Genomic DNA, 22,847 nt, shown 5'->3' with positions numbered 1-22,847 from the left:
TACTGCCAGGGCCCGTTGTTGAACTGTGGCTGAGGCCCAAGAACGAAGCACTAGGTGCCACTAAGAGTGGTTCTGGGCTGACATCATGGAGCATGTCTTCTCACCCATTCTGGTGCTTGGAGCCCCTCGAGATGCCATCTCGCGCAACTGCGCAGCGTCCCAAACACGAGGGGATGCGCACCTGCGCTCCCTCTGCGCCATGCCGGCGCAATTTTATCAGTAATGTGCGCAGACGACATCACGAACTCCCTTGCTCTTTTTGCTTCACTCCGTCGTTGCTCTTGAGGACTGAGCCGTTGCACTTTTATCACGAACGTACTCGTTGTTGCGCTATATTTTGATCCCTTTGCTATGGTCAACGTTCCCTTCCATGTCATCACAGTGAGTTGGCCAGCCCATGTGTCCAGTCGAACTTCTCGGACCGAGCCTTTTTCCAGAGTGCTTACACTTCTACAGTTTCGTCCGTTGGGGTTCGTGCGGTCTTCACCATGCTTTCGATCAGGATCCAACTCTCGACCCACAGGAGATGGTCCCAACGAAATGCCCAGGGCATGTCCCAGTGAGGATCCCAATGGAGGACCTATGGCAGCCCCCATTGACACAGTCCGGGCAGAGCATGGACGACGACCTGCTTACCACACCATTCTTTGACTCCCGGCCTTTCCGAGAGACGCATCAAGACAACAGTGCCAATGACCATTGGACGTCGCTATTGCTCTCGGTAGAGACTGATGAACAGAAAGAGTCCAAAGGACTATCACCAGCCCAGAGACTTTGTTCGCCAACCCTGGACTTGACACCGGTCTCAAGAGAAGAGAAGAAGGGTATCCTAGTGGGCTCCAGACACAAATCCGTGAAACCGATAGTTGTTAACACTGCTCCTAATGGTTCCCTGTTCTATTGCCCGTCATTCAAGTGCAACAGGAGTTACAACGGAAAAGGATATCATCGACGTGGAGACTGTGCGAACCACATGCGGTCGCACCATCCAGAATTGCCTCAACATGACTTTTTCGCATCGTTAAAGACGATTCCGCGCCACGGACCGGAGCTACAAAAGCGGCGCCAATATCCGTGGACACTTCCCCTAGACTTAGAGCAACCTAGCTCCGAGGTGGACTGTGGACCTTCGTTGGCCGGGTCTGGAGGATCAGCAGAATGCTCGTCCTCGTCTTCAATCCCGTCCTTGACATACTCGGCTAGCACGTCATCTTTAGCGCAGTCTAGCCGCCGTGCCAGAGCCCCGAACTCGAGAGAAAGAGCCTTTGGTCCCCACGTGAGTTCTTGTCGGCTCATCAAAAAGCGAGGCACAAGTTGCTCGTCTCAGACCGACAATGAAGAGCCGGAGCAGGAGGCGATTGGTGCTACCAATCCCCGATATGTTGCGCAGGCGTCGAATTCCGGCTATGAGCCACCAAATGGGGAAACTTTACTGGTTGACAAGGACGTTCACGATTTTGATTTTCTGGCTCTCGCGACCTCCAGCCCTTTGCCCTCAAGCCATCAGCACTTTCCTCGCAGGACCCAGTTCACCGATACCAAATCTACTGCTCCATGGAGGTGGCAGGATGACCTACGAAGCGCCCACATGGCTTTGAAGCCTCCAACAGGAGAGCTTGTCAACGATCTCAGCAAAATATTTGTCCTTACAGAGCGGGCGAGTCCGCAGACACAGTACAGCGCCCCGCCAGCGAAGGAATATGAAGACCGAGCAGAGGCATCTGCCATCGGTTCTGAAGACGTTAATGAGGATGATGGGCTCGAGGAGCTCAGCGTAGAAGAAGAAGTTGCTGCCTGTTTCGGATCTAAGTCTGCTCGTTTCGCTGCGAATGCGTTTGAGAAGATTGCATCAGATAACTTCGCCAGTTTGCTGCGTGTCGGGAGTGGGTTTCGGCAATGTCCCAGTGGCACCAACAGCAGTCCGGATTCGTCTACGGATGACTTCGCCATTTTGTTGCGTGTTGGGGATGTGTTTCGGCAGTGTCCCAGTGGCACCAACAGCAGTCCGGGTTCATCTACGGAAGCGCATTTGCCAACTCCTGCCAAGACCTCATCATCGCCGGGCAGCGATAAGCGAAAGACGCCTCCTGGTGGCGCTGACGGAGACCAAGGAAAGGATCAAAGTGGCAAAGATGGAGGCGATGGAGGCAGGCCATTCAAAAAACGCAAAGGCGATCCAGAGGCACAAGCACAGGCAAAGCTTCGGTGGGATTGTCCTTTCGACAGAACCCCTTCTGGCGTGGCAAGCAGTCCTCCTGGTTGTGCAGAAACAGGCCTACAACTCAATGATCTTTGGTATGTGGCCATCTACCGCAGATGGACAGCGCTAATGAAGTTGTCACAGGATACATCTGAAACGGATTCACTTAGGCTGCTCTGATTGTGGGCAGAAATTCTCTGGCGAACTTGACGCTTCACGTCACTATCACGACAGGTTCAGGGCTTCGATTTGCATCCCTGATGCCAACAGAGTTATAGGCCCTCACATTGGGTACGATGATTTCTTGCAGATGGAAAAAGCGTATGAGGAAAGGGATCGTCGAGACCTACAGAAAACATGGGCCCAGTGGTGGCGGCTCATACACAAGACGCCGTCTCCCGAACACATCCCGCCCAGTGGCGTCCATCAAGGAACTATCAGTTTCCCAAGCGCTGTACTTCCACAACTGCGAACCTGGGTAAACGGCGAATGGCAGGGGTTGGCAGCCGAGGGAAAGGTACCGTACCTGACTCGGAAGCAGTACCAGGAATTAGGGAGTCTCATTGAGAAAGCAATTCGTTTATTTGGCTGTACCCATGAAGTCCGACAGAGACGCACCAAAAAGCCAGCACAAAGTGTCCAGATGATACCCACCCCTGACTCTGCGTCTGCAAATACTGCAATACCCCCAAGCGGAACCTCGGGAACTACGCCGAGTGCGGAGGTCTGTGCACATCGTGACGGCGAAGACGACCTTGCCGGGCCTTTTGCAGGATACCCCTTTGAACCACAGAGTCTCATGTTCTTCGTCGATGACTTTACAGATTTCTACCAAGGGATACCTGGCGCCAGCCCGCAGACATGACGGCGTCCTGTGTTTACATAATACGCAATTGACGATCAGATATGAATGACTATTGATGATATGGGTCACGTTTTATCGTCTGGAAGCAGCATCGGATTTTCGGACATATAGATGGACTTGAAGGTCATCTAGCAGTCGTGTGTAAAAGCGTCTTGAAGCCTTTCACGTTCCAACATTACAGCAGGACATCTAACTCGGCAATGCTCGCTACCGTCTGCAATTCAAGCCATTCTTTCTAGCCGTACGCTTATGACCCTTTCCTTTCCGCAACTCCCCGGTGTCGTAGCTTGCAGACGTCTGTGCGGTCATGTGATTGGACCAAGGGCGCTTGCCGCGTGCTCGCACCTCACGTTCCAACTCGAGCGCGTAACAAAGTGGGCGACAAATTGACGAAGAAAGTCAAGACGCCTGCCCGTGTCCCGTGTGCCTGTCTCGACGAGTCCAAGCCTTTGAGAGACGCACAGGGTGATGCTGTCTGTTGACGAGTGTCTTCACTATTTCTCGCCATCTTTGCTAGCGCGACGAGGCACATGCGACCGTCGCTGATCCGTCATCATGGCTTTCTCGCTCTCTGGACTTCTCAACCCGGAACCGTCAAACCCTCTCAGCGCCGCATCTGAATCTGCAGCGTGAGTCTATGTCTCTAGGACTGCGCATCTAACGTTCATGTCTAACCCTGTGTTTTCTAGGATGGAAACCACCGAGCCCGCTGCGCCTTTCTTTGCGCCCGAACTGTTCCAGCCCGACGAGGACGCGCCCCTCGACCAAGATGCCTTTGATCGCAGAGCGCATATGGAGGACACAAAAATGGATGACGAACCCCTATTCCAGTCTGCCGGGATCGTGGACAACTACGATGGGGTGAACGAGGGAGACCACGTCAAGCAAGAGACACTAGACACGTACCCTCCTCTCGACGGCGAGGCGGCAGACTCTTCGATGATGGACGTGGTAGAAGAGAGCTTCGATGCAGAAGAGAGCCCGGCCAAGGACAGAAGTCAGGCCCCAAAACAGCGAAAACATCCAGGGAAGTCCCGCAAGGTCGATCCAGAGGCACCGCCCAAATCCTCGGTCCACTCCTCGAAAAACGAAGGGCAGCATACTGATCGGAGATACCTCTGTTACCTCTGCCACAAACTCTTCACCAGGCGTCGCTCTGTCCGAGATCACATCTCCAAGATCCACAATCTCAAGACTTGGGAGCCAGTGCGGAGCCTAGAGGTCGTTGTCGATCCCATTTCCGGCGAACCCATTGAACCGCTTGAAGACATCATAGCCAGAGGGCCGCCCCCTGCACCTGCGAAGCCACCCAAGCCCGAGAAAGCCAAAAAGTCGGCCAAGGGTGAGGAAGAGGAGGATGAACATGGGGAAGAGGAGCACGACCATGGAGACGAGCAGGCCGAAGAACAACAAAGCCTTCCCGTCCGTCCGACGCCTCTTGTCGAATCTCCTGCGCCGCCAATTGCGGTTGCGACCCTGAAGAAAGAACCATCGGTTGCCGGGTCAAGGGCGTCTTCAACTGAACCATTCGCGACACCGGCGCCCGTCGCGGGCAAAAAGCGCCCAGCTCCTGATGACGTTGTCAAGCCTATATCGGCTGCGGCCAGGAAGAAGGGTACAGCCAAGGTGAAGAGCACGCCCAACAAGAAGCCCAAGCTTAGCGAGTCAGAGCAGAGTCCACCTGCGTCGCGGTCGACTTTCCGATCGCCCAGCGCTACCCCATCTTCCCATCAGCTCAAGCCACCGCCCTCCAGACTCAAGAAGCAAACGTCAGCCGCCAGCGTCCAGTCATCGCCGTCCCGAGCTTCCTCTCGTGCTGCCTCCCGTGAGGTTTCGGCTTCTCCATCTGAAGCCGAGACGGCAACAAGCTCAAATGACGACGGTGAGGTATTTTGCATCTGTAGGAAAGGTGACAATCATACCTGGATGATCGCTTGTGATGGTGGTTGCGACGAATGGTTTCATGGCAACTGTGTCAACATCAGGGAGCGTGACGGTGAGCTGATCGACAAGTACATCTGCCCGACGTGTACAAGACCGGGTCTTCAGACAACGTGGAAGCGTATGTGCCGGCGAAAAGACTGCCGAAAGCCCGCTCGTGTCACCCAGATTCCACCCAGCAAATACTGCTCCGATGCATGTGGACGCATGTTTTTCGTCGAGTTGGTACAAAGAGGCGACTCGCAAGCGCAGACCACCAAGAACGGCGAGTATGTTGTCGAGGCGCCCAAGCCGAAAAAGCATCGCAAGAAGCACACGCAGGAAAAGAAACCCGCGAGACCCGTTTCGCATCTTGCCAACGGTCTAGATCCAGACAGCCGCCTCGCCACCCCAGCCTACAGTGACGAGGAGAGGACGGAGTATGAGACGGACAGCAGTGTCGATGATGACATGCTGCCCAATCGCGGCGGAGCTTTACGAGCTGGCGAGGTCAAAGCATTGATCGAGAGGTGCAAGAACATCGAAGAGTGGAAAGCGCTGGGCAGGAAGCCGGATACGCCACCCCGCGACATGGGCGTGGACATGGACATGAAAGATGCCGGGGACATGAAGCGGGCTCCACCAAGTTTGGAGTACGACGACTTGGAATCTGCGAAATTGGCCGGTATCGAAGCGGAAAAGTCCCGGCTCAATGCTCTAAGTGAAGTGCTTACTGCCCGAGAGCAGTTTCTGGAGCTGATCAAGGCACGCTCGACTGCCATTACGGAAGAAGTTCGCAAAGCACAACCCAAGATGAAAGACCTATGCGGATTCGACCCGCGAGTCGCGTGGTCGGACGAAGAGTTCTTGACCTGGTACGGTCAAAAAGGCGGGAAAGCCACCCTTGGTGCTGGCGCGGATGCCAAAATCGGACCACCGGACGATCCGGACGACAACAAACTTCTGAATGGCAATGTCCATCCAGATGACAACATGGCCATGCTTGACGAGGACGATGAAAGTGACACGATGCCCAAGAAGGGCGGCGTGTGCATCAAGAACCGATGTCCCCGGCACAGGAACTGGGCCAAGGGGCAGCTGGCCGAAGTCAGATTCGAGCAAGACCTAGTGAGAAGGGCGTTGCAGAGACAAGAGGACTTGGAAGAGGAACTCAGGGGTAGGGCTGTCGTTAGGGCGTGGGAGAAGAGAGGTTGAGGGCGGCCCAGGACCAAAGCGACCTGGTGATTCTGCTTGTCGATGTATATGACGTGGTCAAAGAAATCAATCAGCAATGATCATGTGGCCCTTCTGCCGTCGAGATGCAGCACTCTCTTCCTCCTCTAGTGCTTCCAGGTTGATATCATTGACGGTCAATGAGAGCGAGATGAATCCTAGGGGGGGTTGATTTCTGCAATACATACGGAGTACAGTACGTGCACTGGCAACACTACCCGATAAGCGGACCCTCTCCGCTCTACCATGGTGCCACGCTAGTACCTACCTAAGGCCCTCCGAATATATTACTGCATCTGCGTAGTGCAATACATACCTAACTATCCAATATGTATATGCATTTCGTGGAAAAACTCGCTCGGAAGACTTACAGTACCTTCGGAGAATGCTCTCGTGCCATCTCGTGGTGTTCTCCCCTGGGGCGCGCGTCCCTGTGACCTGTTTCACTCACTCCCACTGCCAGCCCTCTCTGGATACTGTAGATGCGAGAATACATGCCCTTTCTGTCTTGAGCTTTTCACAACGCAACGTGAGGTGGGTTCTCAATGCGAGATTTCTGTTACGACGTCGTACAGTAACCGCTTTTCCTAGTTCGAGCCGTCACTCCTCTACTTCCGGACGTCAGCTGAGTGTGTGTGAGTGAGTGAGTGAGTATGCTTGTGCTAGCAAAGTACTGTGATGTTGATTCTGGGTCTTGGGCTTTCCTCCTTATGATGGTGATGATGATAATGATGATGGGGCGCTTTCTCACAACATTTGCTCTTCGGCTTCGTGTTCGTGTTGTGGTCCGTGTACCGGTTCGGTGGACCCACACAGTTGTATGCTAAGAGTCCCCCGCGTTGGCCATACGAGGTAAGTACCTACTCCATGCTCCGTGCTCCGTACTCGGTACTCGAAGGCTCGTACGCGAGGACGGGATGATTGTGGAGACGACGATGCGGCCCGACGAACAGACAGACAGCTTTGGGTCTGCCATCTCGTGACTACAGAAAATATTATGTCGTGGTGGCGTGTTCTCGGGCCTTGCACTGTTGGGTGGCCGTACGGAGACCGCGCCGATTACATAGGTATCCATATCGCTTCCGTTTGGGTACCTCGTACCTCGTATTTGTGTCGTTTGATCGATCACCACTTACATACTGGGTCCGGAACAGAAAGTCCAGACACTGACACCCACTTTGGGAATGATACAAGCAATATGATTTGGCATGAAAGTCCGAGTTCGCAATTTTTGAACGTGTGGTACGGAGTATATTATACGGCGACGTAGCATCAGTGGAAGGCACGAACTCATCGCTGATTACTTGGCCGGCATGCACTCGAACAGGTAGGACTTTGCAATAGGTGCTCGTACAGTGTTCGGTTTGTGGGTTCCCTTGTGGCGGTTCTTTGCCTCTGCTTGTAACCACCGATCAGTCGTTACTCGTACAGTGAGGTCACATTTGTGAGTCCACTTGTTTTTACATGTACATCCTGTGACGAGCTACAGATTGCAAATTTCCTTGTCTCGACGACCTTGCTCCTAGTCCGCCAGCAGCAGCAGCATGAAGTCATTATTTCTCTTCCCTACCTCATTCCTCCTCCTTGCCACCTATAGTGCCCTCCCCCATCAATCTCTCCACCGTCTCTCTCACGCTCACTGCCGCCCTGGCCAGTTTCTTCTCCTCCCGCTCCTCCAGCTTCACTTGCACCGTCCGGACAACGCCCTGGCGGCCCAGCAACGCAGGCAGACTGACGCAACAGCCTAGCTTCTCCTGGAAATGGTTGATAGGCATGGGTCCCAGCGGTAGGGCAGTGGCGTGGTCCGGCATGCGTCCAAACAACGGTACCGGCGCCTTGTTGTCATATATAATGGCGGAGATGATGCGCGCGACTGATGACGCGACGCTGATTATCGGCGCGCCTTTTACAGTGGCGATCAGGTGGCATTCTTTCCAGGATCGGGCCGCCAGATCGGCATCGGTGGTGGCGTTAGACTCGGGGAGGGGGAGGCCGCAAATGACGGCCGTGGAGCAGGCAGGGGATCCGGCTTGCGGGCTGTCGTTGTTTGTGCCTAGGACGTCGGCGTGGATGGTCTGCGGGGAGATCTGTCCCGGAAAAAGAGAAAGAGGCGACAAGGTCAGTTCCATTGTCTTGTTGAGCAGACGCACCACTTGAGCAGACGACGACGACATACTTTTAGCTCTTCGGCTATGATTCTCCGTAACCTAACTGTATCGAGGTACGTTCCCAGACCTAGAACCTGGGAGCTTGGCAGGCTTGTCAGCTTGAGCGCCAGCGTGGTGAGGACATCCACGGGATTTGACACGATCAAAAGGATAGTCGAGGGGAGGAGAAACGGTTTCATCCCGTCGATGATGTGACGGAGGATGGCGGTCGTGCGCTCGAGTTGTTGGACTCTTGTTTCGGCTGGAGGTGTGGATCAGGTTACCTCCACGGCATCGTATCACCAAAGACGGGACACTCACCTCTCCGTCGCTTCACACCTGCGGCAATGACGACGACATCGCAACCGGCGGCATCTCGCAACGTTGCGCATCTCATGCGGGTGCTACTTCCTTCTGCGCAGGCCGCGTCCGAAAGATCACGCACTTGTGCGTCTCGCTTGCTGGAGTTCACATCAACGAGCAGGAGGTCAGAATACTGTGACCCATGCAGGAGGGCGTACGCGATGGTTGACCCAACGCTGCCGGTGCCGACAATGGCAATGCGTGCTGTTGTTGGGGATGGTGGTGGTTGAGGGTGGAAGAAGGCTGACATTGGAAATACTTCGACTTTTGACAAAGTTGTTGCGGAGAGGTTGTGCTAAAATCTGAGGTTGCTACATGGGTAGCATACATAGCGTGGCTCGGTGACGTCGTGTGCTCACAGATGGACACCTACCTGAAGTGTTTTGCGGGCATCATCTTATAGCATTTGCGTCCTGGGGCAGTGGTTCGGTAGTGGTATGACATTCGATGTCACATGAGTGTCCGAATGTTCCAGCTCCAGGTAGGCAAGCATGGTCCACTACATACCACTTTCTGAACCCCGCAAGAAAATAAGTCGTATGAAAAACACGCAGGCGCAAGGGGGACTTCGTTTGGCACACGAGGAAGCGGGCAGGCCTTGCCGCCTCACGTGCAATCGGATCGTATACCGCAGTTCGCCACCCGCTTTTGCTGGGATCTGGGGTAGGTGAGTGGGGATGGCTGTAGCGCACGCGGACAGTGTGATAGATATAGAAGCGGGGGTTGTGGTTAGGGGACCTGGTCGAGTCTGACAGTCTCATATTGCCCCCGTCTGCTGGTAAACACAACAGCCGCGGGTTCCTGCGACAGATAAGCTCAAAGTTACGCAGTCTCGACTGGTGGACTGATGTTCGCTCATAGTATCCGGGCAAGAGCATGGATCCGGCTGGAGTCTAGATTTTGAGAGAGTCGCCATGCTGGGACCGACGACTTACCTGACAGTAATCCTCGGTACAAACCTCGGAAGACAACCAAGCGGAAGGTGGAAACGACGAGTTTGGGATCGAGGGGGATGTAGTGGATGCTGACGTACTGCGTCAAAATAGCCGACCGTACCTCTGGGGTGGGCGGCATGGCGCAATGGGCCAAACCTCTCGCGACGATTCCGACTTCACTCCCTGTTTCGCTCAATGTTTCCTCACCAGAAGTTCAATTGTCGTGGTTGTGCTGTTGTCACGATGAGCACCAGTTGCCTATGCGAATACAGCCAGCGCTATATATTACCTCAGGTTGCAATCCTCATCCCCGCCTGTGTCTAGTTGGCACTTGGGACTTAGCAGTGAAGAAGGGCTTTGCAGATTCGGTCTCGAAGGGGTTCCTCCGAGACCTCGACTTACACCTAGGATGACTCTATATCAGTGCATAGTGTGCTCACGATCATTTAAAAGAAATGACCACTTGCGCAGGCATAAGAGAAGCCATGTGGCGGACCGACCCTTTACTTGTCCGATTTGCGTTCGATCATTCACAAGGCAGTAAGGGCAATGGTGCTCCGCGAGATATATATCGAGAATGCTAATCATAAAGGGTGGCCGTAGAGACTCACTACTGCGACATCTTTCGTCTCATGCCAAATCACCAGCCCGAAGCAGCCAGCTGAAGCAAGGCAACCATGACGATGAGTCCCACCAGTTAGACGCATCCGCCGACGAGCCCACCCAAGTACTGCACGATGCCACAACGCTTCCTGAGCCATGCGAGTCCATTTCAGATCAGAACGCCGCGGCCAAGCTCCTAAATATGCCCGGCGCTACCTCGAGCGCCAATGTCGAGGATGAAACGGATATTGACGTTCCGCCGGAGCTCGCTGGAAACTACCATGGTCCGGTTTGTGTCAGACCTGACCACGACGACCACAGGATCAACGTTAGCCTGGACCACCGCGATTCCCTGGAGGGCGCCTCGAACTACGCCATTGCTATACGATCTGCTGAAACGTGCGGTAGCTCGGGTCAAAATTACGATTTAGACATCGTCCATCAACGTCACAGCGCGAGAATTGATATTCAACCAGATCTGCTTGAGCTGCCTGAAGCGCTGTATAGTAAAGCAGTCGATGTGCACGCGAGAAGATGGTTGAATGACTTTTGTGCTGGAGATCGGGAGGGCCCCGAGTGATGTTAAATTTCGATCGGTGCACCGACCATGGCCTCGATCTTCGACTTCAACCGGAATACAGCAGGCCGAGTCAGACTAACAGGCCTACCGACATCCACTTGCCGTAAGTTGGGGAAGCGTTTTACTTTCCACCCTGACGCTGCGGTATCAGCATATAGGCAGGGATAAGCTTCGAAGAACCCGTCGTCCAATTTCTGTGTGTCAAACTCGTCATACTGGAGATCATATGCTCGTGATAGAGCCCGCAACTCCGGCGTGCGCAGAACAGGCCTCTTCTCCAAGCCGGGTTCTGCTGCTAAGCGGTTTGTGCTTCTGACAATCTCCAAACAAACAACATCCCAGACACGGAACGAGGTCTCATCGCTCACTTCCTCGATGATCCTGCGGCTCGAATCGAGAACATCCTGTTGGAACGATTGCCTTCTCCGTCCCAATCCTCTCCGGTGTGCGACAAGATTGTGGATCGCCACCCTGAATAGGTCATCAAGGTCTATCTGGTCCTGGAACTTTATTGCCATATCTCTGACATCTGGCCACGGCATCCAGTCGATCATTGGGGAATGAGGTATCGCCAATTGAGCCCTCGTCGGACGGTACGCCGGAGGTAGCTGCGTGTACGACCGCTCGCAAGGGAAATTTCGCCAGAGTTCGGCATAGAGAAAGCCTCGAAAGGTAGCCTAGTCGACACCAGAGCCAGTCAGATTCCAGTACCCTTCAGCCGCTGGCCACGCCTCACGCACCACCCACAGCACTGCTTCCGCAGTTATAGCCCGTTGCCGGGCATGACTGGAATGATCAGCGATGTCGAAGAGCAAAGCCGTTTCACTCGCTTACTCCAGGACAGTTTTCTCCGAGCAGCAACGGACCAGTTGCCGTTGTGCAGTGATATACATGTCCATTCGGGACCTTGGCAGACTCGTGTTATATCCCATGACCAGATTAAGCCCTGACAGAGGTTGGACGAAAGGCTGGTCAAGCAAACTCGTTCGACCGGAATATTGGAAAGGTCTTTTCCTCTTGAGATTCGAATTTTCAGGCCAAATTCTGTCACACTCGTCTTCAAGCTCTGACTCGCGCCCTGATGATGATGCTATCTGGTGATCGTGCGTACATTTCTGGTTCTGTACCAGCAGGTCAACATTGGGAGGTGTGGCTCCTCGTTGCTGGTGGAGAGGCAGGCGCCGTGCTCGGGTGTGTGAATGTCTCTGTTGAAGATGCGCGTCCGGCTGCCGCCTGTTCGGTTCGGTGACGGCTTCGACGACTGCCTCAGTACTGTCCTCATCGTCGAGGTAGTAGAAACTTTGAGAATCGTCTCGGACCCACCGTCCCGGCATTATCGCATCGGATCGTTTCCTTCTCAGTGGACTTCAACTCCTCCGTCCCGAGGCCTGAAGCCAGCGCTCAATTTCATTGCGCCTAAGCAGCAATCAATCGAACCAGGTCTGGATTGATTTACACCAACGAGATAGTGGGAACGTTAACAGGTCGTTCGGGCACACCTAGCTTGGCGCCCCGCGGGAGATCAGCTTGATGCGGGGTTCTCCAGGATTCCGATGTTCCAGCTCGCTTCTGGAGGCAGCAACATGACGAGGACGTGCCAAATGCGCCGCGCACCAAAAGGGCTATCTCGGGGTTTGCAGCTTCCATGTTCTTTAAGCATAACGCACGATATCAACCAATGAGACATGCACCAATTACGGCTTGGACACAACCAGTTCTGGCACCATTCCCCAGAATGGTTGAGCCAGCCTTCTCCCCTGATCCGGTGCCGCAACCGAGGGATCCGCCACCCCACAGGCTGCTTCGTCGGTTCCGTGTACTTCGGACGTGTAATCGATGATCAGTGCCCCGTTTGAGTGGCCTTACGTCTATATAGACTACCAGGCTAACTAGGAGCATCGATTATGAAGCTTTCTACAAGAGCCTACGGACGATCGAGGAAATTGCTCTTTCAAGCTCTCCGCCGTACGTTTTCAACTGCTGAGTTGGGCAGATCTCAACCGATATGGCGCAAGAAGCAGGTAGCGCGGACGGCCCCTCGGAAGTCGACGTCCTCATAGTTGGAGCAGGCCCGGCAGGGCTCATGATGGCAAATTGGATGAGCCGATGTGGTATCAGGACGAGGATCGTGGACAAACGAGGGACCAAGGTACACAGGCTTCGCCGATGATCTCTCGCGACGCAAGAAGGCTCACTCACTGCATCAGATATACAATGGTCAGGCAGATGGACTCCAGTGCCGTACACTGGAGATATTCGACAGTTTCGACTTTGGGCACCGTGCTTGGATAGAATCGAACCACATGCTGGAGATCTGTTTGTGGAATCCCGACGCGAAGACAGGAATCATTCATCGCTCCGACCGCATCCCCGATACCATTCCCAATATTTCGAGATTTCAGCAAGTCGTTCTACATCAAGGTCGCATCGAGCGGTTTTTCCTGGACTCTATCTCGGAAAACTCCAAGAGGACGCTGAAAGATGTCCCAGGCTGGGAGGATGGCATTAAAGTTGAACACGGCGTGCTCCCGACTTCTCTCGAATTTGACGAGACCCTGGCTGAAAACACGGATGCCTATCCAATCACTGTGAAGCTTCGGCATCTGAGCGAGGAGGAGGCAACGCCCAAGCAGTCTGCTACAAGCCTGAACGGCTCCGGATTGCAGGACGGGCTGTTTCGGAGCAACCTCTCCTCTGACGATACCCAGGAACTGCTTGACAAGACGAAGCTACTGCAAGCAAAGGCAGGAAGGGAGGAAACGGTGAAGGCGAAGTATATGCTCGGCGCGGATGGTGCCCACAGCTGGGTTAGAAATCAACTCGGCTTCAAGCTCCAGGGAGAGAGTACTGATTACATTTGGGGAGTCCTTGACATCGTACCTATCACGGACTTTCCTGACATCCGAATGAGGTGCGCTATCCACAGCGAGAGCAGTGGGAGCGTCATGGTCATCCCGAGAGAGAACAAGTTGGTACGATTATACATCCAACTAACGACAACCGAGAATGCCGGCGGTGGCCAGAAGGCGGACCGGAGCAAGATCAACCCAGAGTCGATCCTTGCAAGCGCCCAGAGAATCTTGAGACCATACAAGATCACTTATCGCTACTGCGATTGGTGGACAGCGTACCAGATTGGCCAGCGGGTAGGCGACAGCTTCAGTCTCAAGGAGCGAATATTCCTGGCAGGTGACGCCGTGCATACTCACAGTCCGAAGGTATTTCCTCCGGTCGCCCAGCTATGGAGAGTATGACTGATACAAGAGGCAGGCTGGTCAAGGTATGAACGTGAGCATGCAGGACGGTGAGGACAATTCTTCCCCATAACAAGGATATTGCTAACACGTTGTCCCAGCTTTCAACCTAGGCTGGAAAGTCGCGAGCGTCGTCAACGGCACCAGCAACCGCTCCATCCTCAAGACCTACCAATCGGAACGCCGCAGAATAGCCCAAGACTTGATCGACTTCGACCACCGGTTCTCGCGGCTCTTCTCCGGCCGACCTGCCAAAGACGTCCTCGACGAGGAAGGGATCTCCATGGACGAGTTCAAGCGCGCGTTCGAAAAGGGCAATCTCTTTGCCAGCGGCGTGGCCGTCGACTATGGCGCCAGCATCGTTGTCGCCAAGTCCGGGGACAGCACGAAGCAAGGCGATGGCACAGAAGTCCTCGGCGCGGAGAAGTTGCGGGTCATCAGCAACCAGGGTCTGGCGGCGGAGATCAAGGTTGGTATGAGAATGCCGTCCTTCAAAGTCCTCAACCAAGCCGATGCACGACCGTGGCACTTCCAGGAATTGCTGAAGAGCAACGGCACGTGGCGCGTCGTCGTCTTTGCAGGCAATATCAAGATCCCAGACCAGATGGCCAAAATCAACAGGTTGGGCGAAAAGCTCTCCTCTTCAGCATCCTTCTTGACCCGCTTCACGCCGCCCAACAAGCGGTACGACTCCGTCTTCGAACTCCTCTCGGTGCACTCGGCCCCTCGGCAGGAAGTCACCATCTTCGACTTCCCGCCTGTCTTCCATCCTTGGGACGACAATGACGGCTGGGATTACTGGAAGATCTTTGTCGATGATGTCTCTTACCATGAAGGGTATGGCGACGCGTACAACAATTACGGCGTCAACAAGGAGAAAGGCTGTGCTGTTATTCTCCGGCCGGATCAGTATGTCAGTTGGGTCGGGGAGGTGGATGACTACGAGAGCATGGAAAAATTCTTCAGTGGATTCATGGTTGAGCAGCCAGGTGGACGGGATCGCGTGGGAGTGAATGGGTGGGAGGGAATGTCTCGCGAGATCAATAGCATCGCATTGCCAGCCACGGATGAGGCTGTCGTAGGGACGGCTGCCGCGTGAGCTACAGTAGCTGAGCCTACCTATGTCGCGTAACAGGAAGACGTAAATGGTGTCGTCGAGCGGAAGACCACGTCCTCTCAAGAGTAGGAGCCTGCTGGCACAAGAAGAAGTATACCATGTAAAACAAGAAATTTTCATTCGCAGGCCGACCTGAGCTGGTTTCTGCTTCCTTAGAAGAACCGGCGCCACTGGGTCGACGAAAGTCGCTGGGCTTGACTGGTGCCCTCGGTCGTTGGTGAAGCCGAACCTTGCTGTTGTCCGACTCCCTGGAGCCGTTCTTGACTTGGTGTTTGCGGTTGATGTGGTGGTGATGAATCTACCGTTCCAATAGCAGGAGAGCCCGAGCTGGACATACGCTCCAGGCGAGCACTGATGACCCCGGCGGAAGGCAAAAATTGTGGCTGCTGCTGCTGCTGTGACATCGATGTATCCGACAATGGCTTCCCAAAGACCAGCGTTTCCAAATCCGCCCTCTTCTTCTCGAACCATCCAAGCCTCTGCGCTTCAGAGGCCAACGGTAGTTGCGCCCATTCCTCCAGACTGGACAGCTTCGCTTGATGCGTGGCGTGGCTCGCGAGCAGCTCGCCGGAAATTGTCGAGGTGTGTCCACTAAGAAACTGGGAACCATTATCCCTTTGACGCGGCGAATGTTGAACGCCCTCGCACCGGGAGAGTAATATTAAGGTATCGAATAGCGCGAGCTCAGTCTCGAGAAGCCGCTTCTCAAGACCCGCGATGTAGCCGGGTGGGAATCCGCTGTAGGGACACGGGGGCGCTCTCAAGTTAATGATATATTCTCCACCACTTGTATACCCCTGAAGCGGCATTACTCACCGTTTGTTGCTCTCTGGATACGTGCATGAAGCACCGACGCTGAGGCATTGAGTACATGCTGGTCTTGCAGCCAACGTTAGCCAGAAGTCAGCAAATGGGGACTGTTGAGCGTTCACTCTTTCTTGTCGCACTGGCGGTGAATTAGTACAAAGAATTTCCCCTGCGGGAGATTGGGAGAAGAGCCGACCTTGCACTTTTTACTGCGGCATGATTCACATGCAATGGCACCTGGTCTTGGTTCAGAGCCAGGTCGACTGGCCATTATGGCGTGGTGGATGATGACCTGGGCGCGACGAAGACTTTGTCCGGGCAGATGTTCGCTATCCCCCGGGCAGACCCCAAACTAGCCTCAGACGCTTATCGATAGGCACGCCCGGGCATAGTTTCCTCCAAGCGTGAACTGACGTCAGCTCAGCTTGACGGGCTGCCTCGGCATGTCCCCAAGGCCCCAGGTTCTTCCACCAACCTACCTGTCTTCTCTTTGCGGCAAGAGTTCCCTCCTGCTTCTAGGTGAGCGTCGGCGATGGACGCGTCGCATCGCATACCCTCGCCTCCGAACGGCGATAACGGTGTCGAGGAGACTCGACCCACCAAGCGACCGAGGTTGAATCCGTCGATTGAAGTGGGTTTCATGCGAGATGGCTCTGGTCGAGACTCTGCCAGTTTCGTCGGCAGTGCTAGTGGCATACACTTCATCCGTTCCGTCTATGGTGCCCTGAACGCGCGGTCAAGCTCAAGAAAACTTCCAGGGGAGACACCTGAGAGCAACATCGTGCCTGGAGAGGACGACAGACTCAACAACGGCCCTGAGAGTGGGCCATCTAAACCGTTATGGCAATCCCACGAAGTCGAGTGGCATGTGGACGAAACAACTTCGGGCACCTTTGATGATCTTATTGACTGGACCAGCAGTTACTTCGACGTCTGGCATCCGCCATTCCCCTTTCTTCATGCCCCAAGCATTTTGGAGAAATTCGAGGCCGTGGCACACCGTGGCCTCACAGCGGTGAACCCATTCGATGTTACAATCATCAAAGCCGTGGTCTCTATTGCCCTCGCTGACCGGCGCCAGACGAACACTGTTAGCAGACCTGTCCCCAAGGCCTTGGTCTTTACCTCGTTCGATGAGGCACTCAACAGCGTCCATGCTGTGATCTCGAAACCAGCCACCATGCAGGGGCTTCAGGCCGCTGTATGTGTGCAACTGTTTCTAGTCTCAATGCTGCGCCTCAATGCCGCTTCGAGACTTGGCGGCCTGATCATCAGGGTGTTGTTCCAACTGGGTTTGCATCGCTGTCCTGCGCGGTTCGCGTCCTTCAAGCCGGAAGAGCAGCAGCTTCGGAGACGCCTCTTCTGGTCGATATACTGCATTGATCGTCACATCTGCCAGGCATTAGGTCTCCCACTGACGATCCGTGATGATGACGTGGACGTATGTTACCCGGACGATGAGACCCATTCCCTCCAGCGAAGCAACGGCTCAACATCGAGGCCTGACAGCCCTTTGCCCGATGCTTCGTTGCAGCAGGATGGCCGCCTCAGGCTTCTGACACTGATAGCAAAGCACGCAGAAATCAGAGGCCTCATAATGGAACTTCGGAACAAAAGAGTGGAATACCGAGCAGAAGGCTGGGACAAAGCAGTCTTGATCAATGCAAAACTGACGCAATGGTGGAACCAAGTCGAGGATTCTATCGAGCAGGCCGAGTTACACGAGACACCATTGTCGGATCTCCATCAGACAGTCTTGAAAGTGCTCAAACACGAATCCGTCATTTCGCTCAATCGTCCTCTACTGGCTGCGTCGAAGACCAGTGCAAATTATGCGGCCGCCTTGCAGTCTGGCATCTCCTCTTCAAAGTCTATTATCAAAGCGCTGAACATGGTTGCTCATTCGGTGATGCCGGCTTACGACCAACCCGAGCGTACTCGAAACGCACATTTTCCTATGTTTTGGCCCTCCTTTACATGGTCGATTTGGATGAGCGCGTTCATCATATTGTATGCTGCACTGGAATCCGAGATTGATTACAATATTGCAGTCCGGTAAGTCTGTATCGGCGAGGTTTACACAGGCACCTGGCCTGGAGCGGTCGAGTCCGCTGACATGGGTGCAACAGGAACACAGATCGAGCGCTGCACGTTCTAACGACTCTAGCCGCGAGGGGCAACGTCTGGCCCACAGCATGCGCTGTCGCCATCCGGGACCTTCGCTCGACATTGGACGAAACACGCCAGGAACAATCTATGGGTCAGACTTCTGGTCGGCAATCATCAGCCCGTGATGGCTCCGTAGCAGCCATCCATCCATCTACAGCGCAGCCCGTCAGTTCGGCTGCTATGTCACCGCCACATGTCCCGACAAAGGATCACAATCAGCAAGCCTCGAGCATCCATGGCGTTCCAGCATCTTGCGAAACTCCTTCACTTGAAGCAAATAATCCACAAAGGGCGCTCTACGCCGAAGCCATGCCTGGGAACTCGTGGCTCGAGCTGAGCATCGGCATGGATCTAGGAACCGAGTTGCCCATGTTTCCAAATGATGGACTTGATCCTCTTCAAGGTTTCGATATCCCGTTTTGGGTGGGCCAAGACAACTATGCAACGTGGATGGGCTCATGACCAGAAGCTTGTTTGAAGGTGCAGTTCTCACTCCTTAAAGGTGAATGTGACTACCGAGAAACGCCCCCGTTCTCGCCGCAGAGCCCACCGGCGTCGGATCCATGGACTAGATCACACAGAAACACCACAAGGTAGCGAGAGCGTCTGCCGCTACGTCAAAGTCAAGCCAGACATGGAGTCGCAGCCCCTTATTCTGTTAACAATCAGCGGGTACAACACACTAAATGGTCCAGATATCTGGTAAGTATGCGGAGGAACAAAACCCGGTATTTCTTCGTCCTCCTGCATCAGCTTTCGTCTGGTTTGTTCTGGCAGAATCACCGGACCCAGGGCGTGGCATTGGCGATGGGCATGAATGCAAATCAGAGTTACTGACCTGACCCGACGGCAAGGTTTAAGACTGGATACCAGGAATATTCTACATACCCAGTTCGTATCAACCTGCCACACCTTGCCCACAATGAAGTCCTCGGGAGCCGCGGGGCCGATCCGGCCGTCTATCCGAGCGCATATCCTTGTTAGGACAAGCCCCTGGGCGCGTCGTCATGGGCGATATTCCGCGCTTGGCACTCCTTTCGGTAAGAAACCCAAGTCGCGCAAACAATCCTCCTGCATGCTTGTATTTCTGCTTCGTGAAAGTATTGCTCTTTGCCTCTCACATCACTTCTCACACAGCGTTGTGGAAAGCATAGCTCCCGCAGTCAACATGAGGAAAGCTTTCAAAAAGGCCTTGGAGGAGGTCAAAGACGCCGTAGGTCTGAAGGATGAATCCATGGGTACGTAACCCTTGGTTTCGCTGCCTTCTTGCATGATGTCTTTCCCCTTGTGTTTTCTGCTTGCAACAACTTGAAGATTGGGGGCCGCCGGAATTGCACACGGAGAAATGCGACGTATATATATTGTCTCCATTGCTGTCTATCTTGCCCGTTCAAAATCAGACACGACTGGCTGTGAGATGGCCTGTGGTGCTGCGGCACGTCCTTGCGATAGGCTTTCATTTCTAGCTCTGCAGCACGCCGACTTACCAGATGCTCGAGCCTGCAGGACCGCCACCGCCTGCATCACAGCAACACTACCCCAGTCCCTCGGTAGGTGGACAACAACAACATCCAATTGCGGGTCCTCACCATGTCCAGCCGACGCCCAGGGACATCCTCCGCTACCGCTATCAACATGGCTGTAACCTCGGCAGTATCTTCGTTCTTGAACAATGGTTGTTCGGCGGAATGTATGATGAGGGCGTCGGAGGGAGCAGCGAGTTGGATGCCATTACTGCGTGAGTCGTTGTGCTCCGCATCACAATGTGCGCCTATTCACCCTTCACTTGCCAGGTCTATCAAGTCTCGCGGCCTCGACGCCACTCGCCAGAAATGGGAGACACACTGGAACGCCGCGCTCACAGATGCAGACTTCGACTGGCTTGTCCACTCCGCTCATTGCAATTCCATTCGTTTGCCCATAGGCTATTTCACCCTTGGGCCAGCGTTCTGTGCCCACACGGCCTTTGGTGGGCCTCCATCCGAAGTATATGTCAACGCCTGGTCGGTTGTTAAACGTCTAGTTGCCCGCTGCTTTGAGCGCGGCATTGGCGTCCTCATCGACCTGCACGGTGTGCCGGGTGGTGCCAACCACGAGACTCACTCCGGTACGAGCAGTGGTAAGGCTGAACTGTGGGGCAATGGATTCTTCCTGGATCTTGCGACTCGGTGCCTTCTCTTCATCGCCGAGGAGACCGCTCGAGACCCGCAACTGGCCGGCGTTATTGGGGTCCAGCTTTGCAATGAAGCCATCATTGATCCGCCTGGCATGTACGAATGGTACAACGACATGATCCAACGGATATCGGCCATTGATCCCTCTCTACCGGTATATATCAGCGATGGGTGGGACTTGGGCCGCGCAGTGGCCTTCACTCGAGCGTACAACAACCCCAGTTTCCCGCCCAAATGCCCAGTAATTGTGGACACACACAAGTACTGGACGTTTGATGAGAAGGATACCTCCCGCTCGCCATACGAGATCATCGGTCAAGTCAAGTCCGAGCTTTCAGAACTGAATGCAAGCCTCGTTGGGGATGTCTTCGCCCACCAAGCTGCAGTGGCGGTGTATATTGGCGAGTACAGCCTTGCGTTGGCTCCGCAGACCTGGGGCAAAGCTCCTGCAGACCAGAAAGACGATCTGATGAAGCAATTCGGGCTTGCTCAGAGTCAGACATGGCAGACCAAGGCTTGCGGGTCGGCATTCTGGACATTCAAGATGGAATGGATGCCTGGCTGGGAATGGGGATTCAAGGCTTCGACCGACAATGGCCAGCTTGCTCCGCCTGGAATATTCAAGCTGACCGTTGGGAACATCACCGACAAGCTTGCCCAAGCGGATGCAAGAAAAGACCAGCTTCTCGAAGCAAATCTCGGTGGGCATACCGGATACTGGAGTTCCACAAACCCTGGGGCCCACTTCGAGCATTGGCGATACGCTGATGGCTGGAACCTGGGGTGGAGCGACGCTCGAACGTTCTTCGCAGCCAGGCTTGATCGGTTTGTTCCTTCCGCTCTTCCAAGCGGTGTAAGCTCTGCTTCGACGAACGGGGATGCAACAGTCGGAGCTGACTTTATCGGCGCCTTGGATCTATGGATTCTCAAACGCATGCGGGAAGCTGGTGTTGCAGATGCTCAGAGGTGCCCTTTCGGCTGGGAATTCGAGCATGGGTTCCGCGCAGCCGTGAGAGAGTTCGGGGCTCTCGTCCGTGAGTGAGGGGGCGTGTGGTACACCATGGCAGATAAGCAGAATGATGTGGCGACAGTCAAGTTACAACAACAATCAAGGTGTCTCACACACACCCCCTACAGCAAGAAACGCAGCATAGGGTTCTAACTGGCAGACTACTCAACACCTATATCCATGGTCAAGAGGACGTGGATCGCGTCTTACAGGGTCGGCATCAGCGCCACCCTACGACAGACAGCCTCTAACTGTACGCCATGGCCCATTGACGATGAAGGCCCAAGCTATACTCAACTCTACAGCTCGCGAGGCCCCTGCACAAACGTAATGAGAAATAGATGTTGAGGGCAGCGGTGTCAGTGGCAGAGCAAGGATAGGAAGACGTCGACCGGCGCGGGAACAGTAACTGTTACAATGAAGGTTATGATGTCGGTGCTGGAGATCACGCCCTCTATCCCGCGCTCTCAGCGCCAGCGTCACTAGAGCATTCCGGACCAGGGTTACATGGCTCTCTACGTGAGTGATATTGTCCGCGGTCAATCTTTCAGTCACTAAGCTAATTGATTCTTCCTCCAGAGTGACACTTCGTCACTGATATATCACTTAAGATCACGCATACCTCAGCTTGGCAGGGTGACGGCCAGCTCTCATCGCGTGTCTCGGTACTGTCCATGGGTATAAAGGACTGGCCTGCCCCAAGACAAAGGCTCCCTCTCTCTCCTTCAGTCAGACACTTCCCTCACTCACGACTGTATCCACTCCTCACACATCCTCTCCTTGACGCCGAGCAGCCACATACTCACAGCTTCCTCACACATCCTGTACTTGACGTCGACCAGCTACAAACCACAACTCCTCGCACATTCTGTCCCCGACGTCGACCCGCCACAAATCCCTCACACAGTCCTGTACCTGACATCGACCAGCCGCGAATCCTCACACAATCCTGTGCTTGACGCTGACCAGCATCATTTCCTCACATGTATCCTCTACTTGACGCTGACCTCACACAATCCTGTCCTTAACGTCGACCAGCACCAATGCCTCACATATGCTGCAGCTGACGTCGACATCACACAATCCTGCAACTGATATCGACCTCATACAACCCTGTGCTTGACGTTGGCCAGCACCAATTTCTCACATATCCTGTCCTTGACGTCGACCAGATACAAATTCAGCCACACATCCTGTACCTCAAGTTGAGCAGCCAGAAATTCCCTCACACGTTCTGTGCTTGACATCGACCTGACACAGTCTTGTACCTGACGTGGACCAGCAATCAAATCCTCCTACGTCCTGTACCTGGAGCCGACCAACAACTAACTCCCTCACACGTCCTGTCCTTGACGTCGACCAGCCCCTAGTCCTCACACATCCTGTCCTTAACGCCGACCAGATACAAATTCTCTCACAAATTCTGTACCTGAGCCCAACCAGCCACAAATCACAGACTTATAAACTCACA

At 54.3% G+C, this 22,847-nt stretch overlaps 8 protein-coding genes across 8 annotated transcripts; 6 read left to right on the top strand and 2 right to left on the bottom strand.

The window, feature by feature from the left end:
* Positions 1-571: 571 nt before the first annotated feature.
* On the top strand, positions 572-3,065 carry A1O7_00113 (uncharacterized protein; the record flags this gene model as incomplete). The annotated part of the gene is made up of 2 exons (XM_007754155.1): positions 572-2,295; positions 2,345-3,065. The coding sequence occupies 2 exons, from the start codon at positions 572-574 to the stop codon at positions 3,063-3,065; spliced, it is 2,445 nt and encodes an 814-aa protein (XP_007752345.1).
* Positions 3,066-3,620: 555 nt separating this feature from the next.
* Positions 3,621-6,200, top strand: A1O7_00112 (uncharacterized protein; the record flags this gene model as incomplete). The annotated part of the gene is made up of 2 exons (XM_007754154.1): positions 3,621-3,694; positions 3,755-6,200. The coding sequence occupies 2 exons, from the start codon at positions 3,621-3,623 to the stop codon at positions 6,198-6,200; spliced, it is 2,520 nt and encodes an 839-aa protein (XP_007752344.1).
* Positions 6,201-7,789: 1,589 nt separating this feature from the next.
* A1O7_00111 (uncharacterized protein) lies at positions 7,790-8,978 on the bottom strand (the record flags this gene model as incomplete). Its single annotated transcript, XM_007754153.1, has 3 exons — positions 7,790-8,305; positions 8,395-8,627; positions 8,687-8,978. The coding sequence occupies 3 exons, from the start codon at positions 8,976-8,978 to the stop codon at positions 7,790-7,792; spliced, it is 1,041 nt and encodes a 346-aa protein (XP_007752343.1).
* Positions 8,979-10,468: 1,490 nt separating this feature from the next.
* On the top strand, positions 10,469-10,846 carry A1O7_00110 (uncharacterized protein; the record flags this gene model as incomplete). Its single annotated transcript, XM_007754152.1, has 1 exon — positions 10,469-10,846. The coding sequence occupies one exon, from the start codon at positions 10,469-10,471 to the stop codon at positions 10,844-10,846; it is 378 nt and encodes a 125-aa protein (XP_007752342.1).
* A 2-nt stretch (positions 10,847-10,848) lies between these two features.
* A1O7_00109 (uncharacterized protein) lies at positions 10,849-12,180 on the bottom strand (the record flags this gene model as incomplete). Its single annotated transcript, XM_007754151.1, has 3 exons — positions 10,849-11,523; positions 11,587-11,632; positions 11,681-12,180. 3 exons carry the CDS (start codon positions 12,178-12,180, stop codon positions 10,849-10,851), a joined length of 1,221 nt encoding a protein of 406 aa, XP_007752341.1.
* Positions 12,181-12,851: 671 nt separating this feature from the next.
* A1O7_00108 (phenol 2-monooxygenase) lies at positions 12,852-15,199 on the top strand (the record flags this gene model as incomplete). The annotated part of the gene is made up of 4 exons (XM_007754150.1): positions 12,852-12,995; positions 13,054-14,064; positions 14,117-14,150; positions 14,202-15,199. 4 exons carry the CDS (start codon positions 12,852-12,854, stop codon positions 15,197-15,199), a joined length of 2,187 nt encoding a protein of 728 aa, XP_007752340.1.
* Positions 15,200-16,556: 1,357 nt separating this feature from the next.
* A1O7_00107 (uncharacterized protein) lies at positions 16,557-18,083 on the top strand (the record flags this gene model as incomplete). The annotated part of the gene is made up of 1 exon (XM_007754149.1): positions 16,557-18,083. One exon carries the CDS (start codon positions 16,557-16,559, stop codon positions 18,081-18,083), a length of 1,527 nt encoding a protein of 508 aa, XP_007752339.1.
* A 1,600-nt stretch (positions 18,084-19,683) lies between these two features.
* A1O7_00106 (uncharacterized protein) lies at positions 19,684-21,409 on the top strand (the record flags this gene model as incomplete). Its single annotated transcript, XM_007754148.1, has 2 exons — positions 19,684-19,931; positions 19,987-21,409. The coding sequence occupies 2 exons, from the start codon at positions 19,684-19,686 to the stop codon at positions 21,407-21,409; spliced, it is 1,671 nt and encodes a 556-aa protein (XP_007752338.1).
* Positions 21,410-22,847: the final 1,438 nt, after the last annotated feature.

This window comes from Cladophialophora yegresii, assembly GCF_000585515.1.
Source record: "Cladophialophora yegresii CBS 114405 chromosome Unknown aczIN-supercont1.1, whole genome shotgun sequence".
Classification (NCBI taxonomy): Eukaryota; Fungi; Ascomycota; class Eurotiomycetes; order Chaetothyriales; family Herpotrichiellaceae; genus Cladophialophora; species Cladophialophora yegresii.
This window is presented reverse-complemented; position numbering and strand designations above follow the sequence as displayed.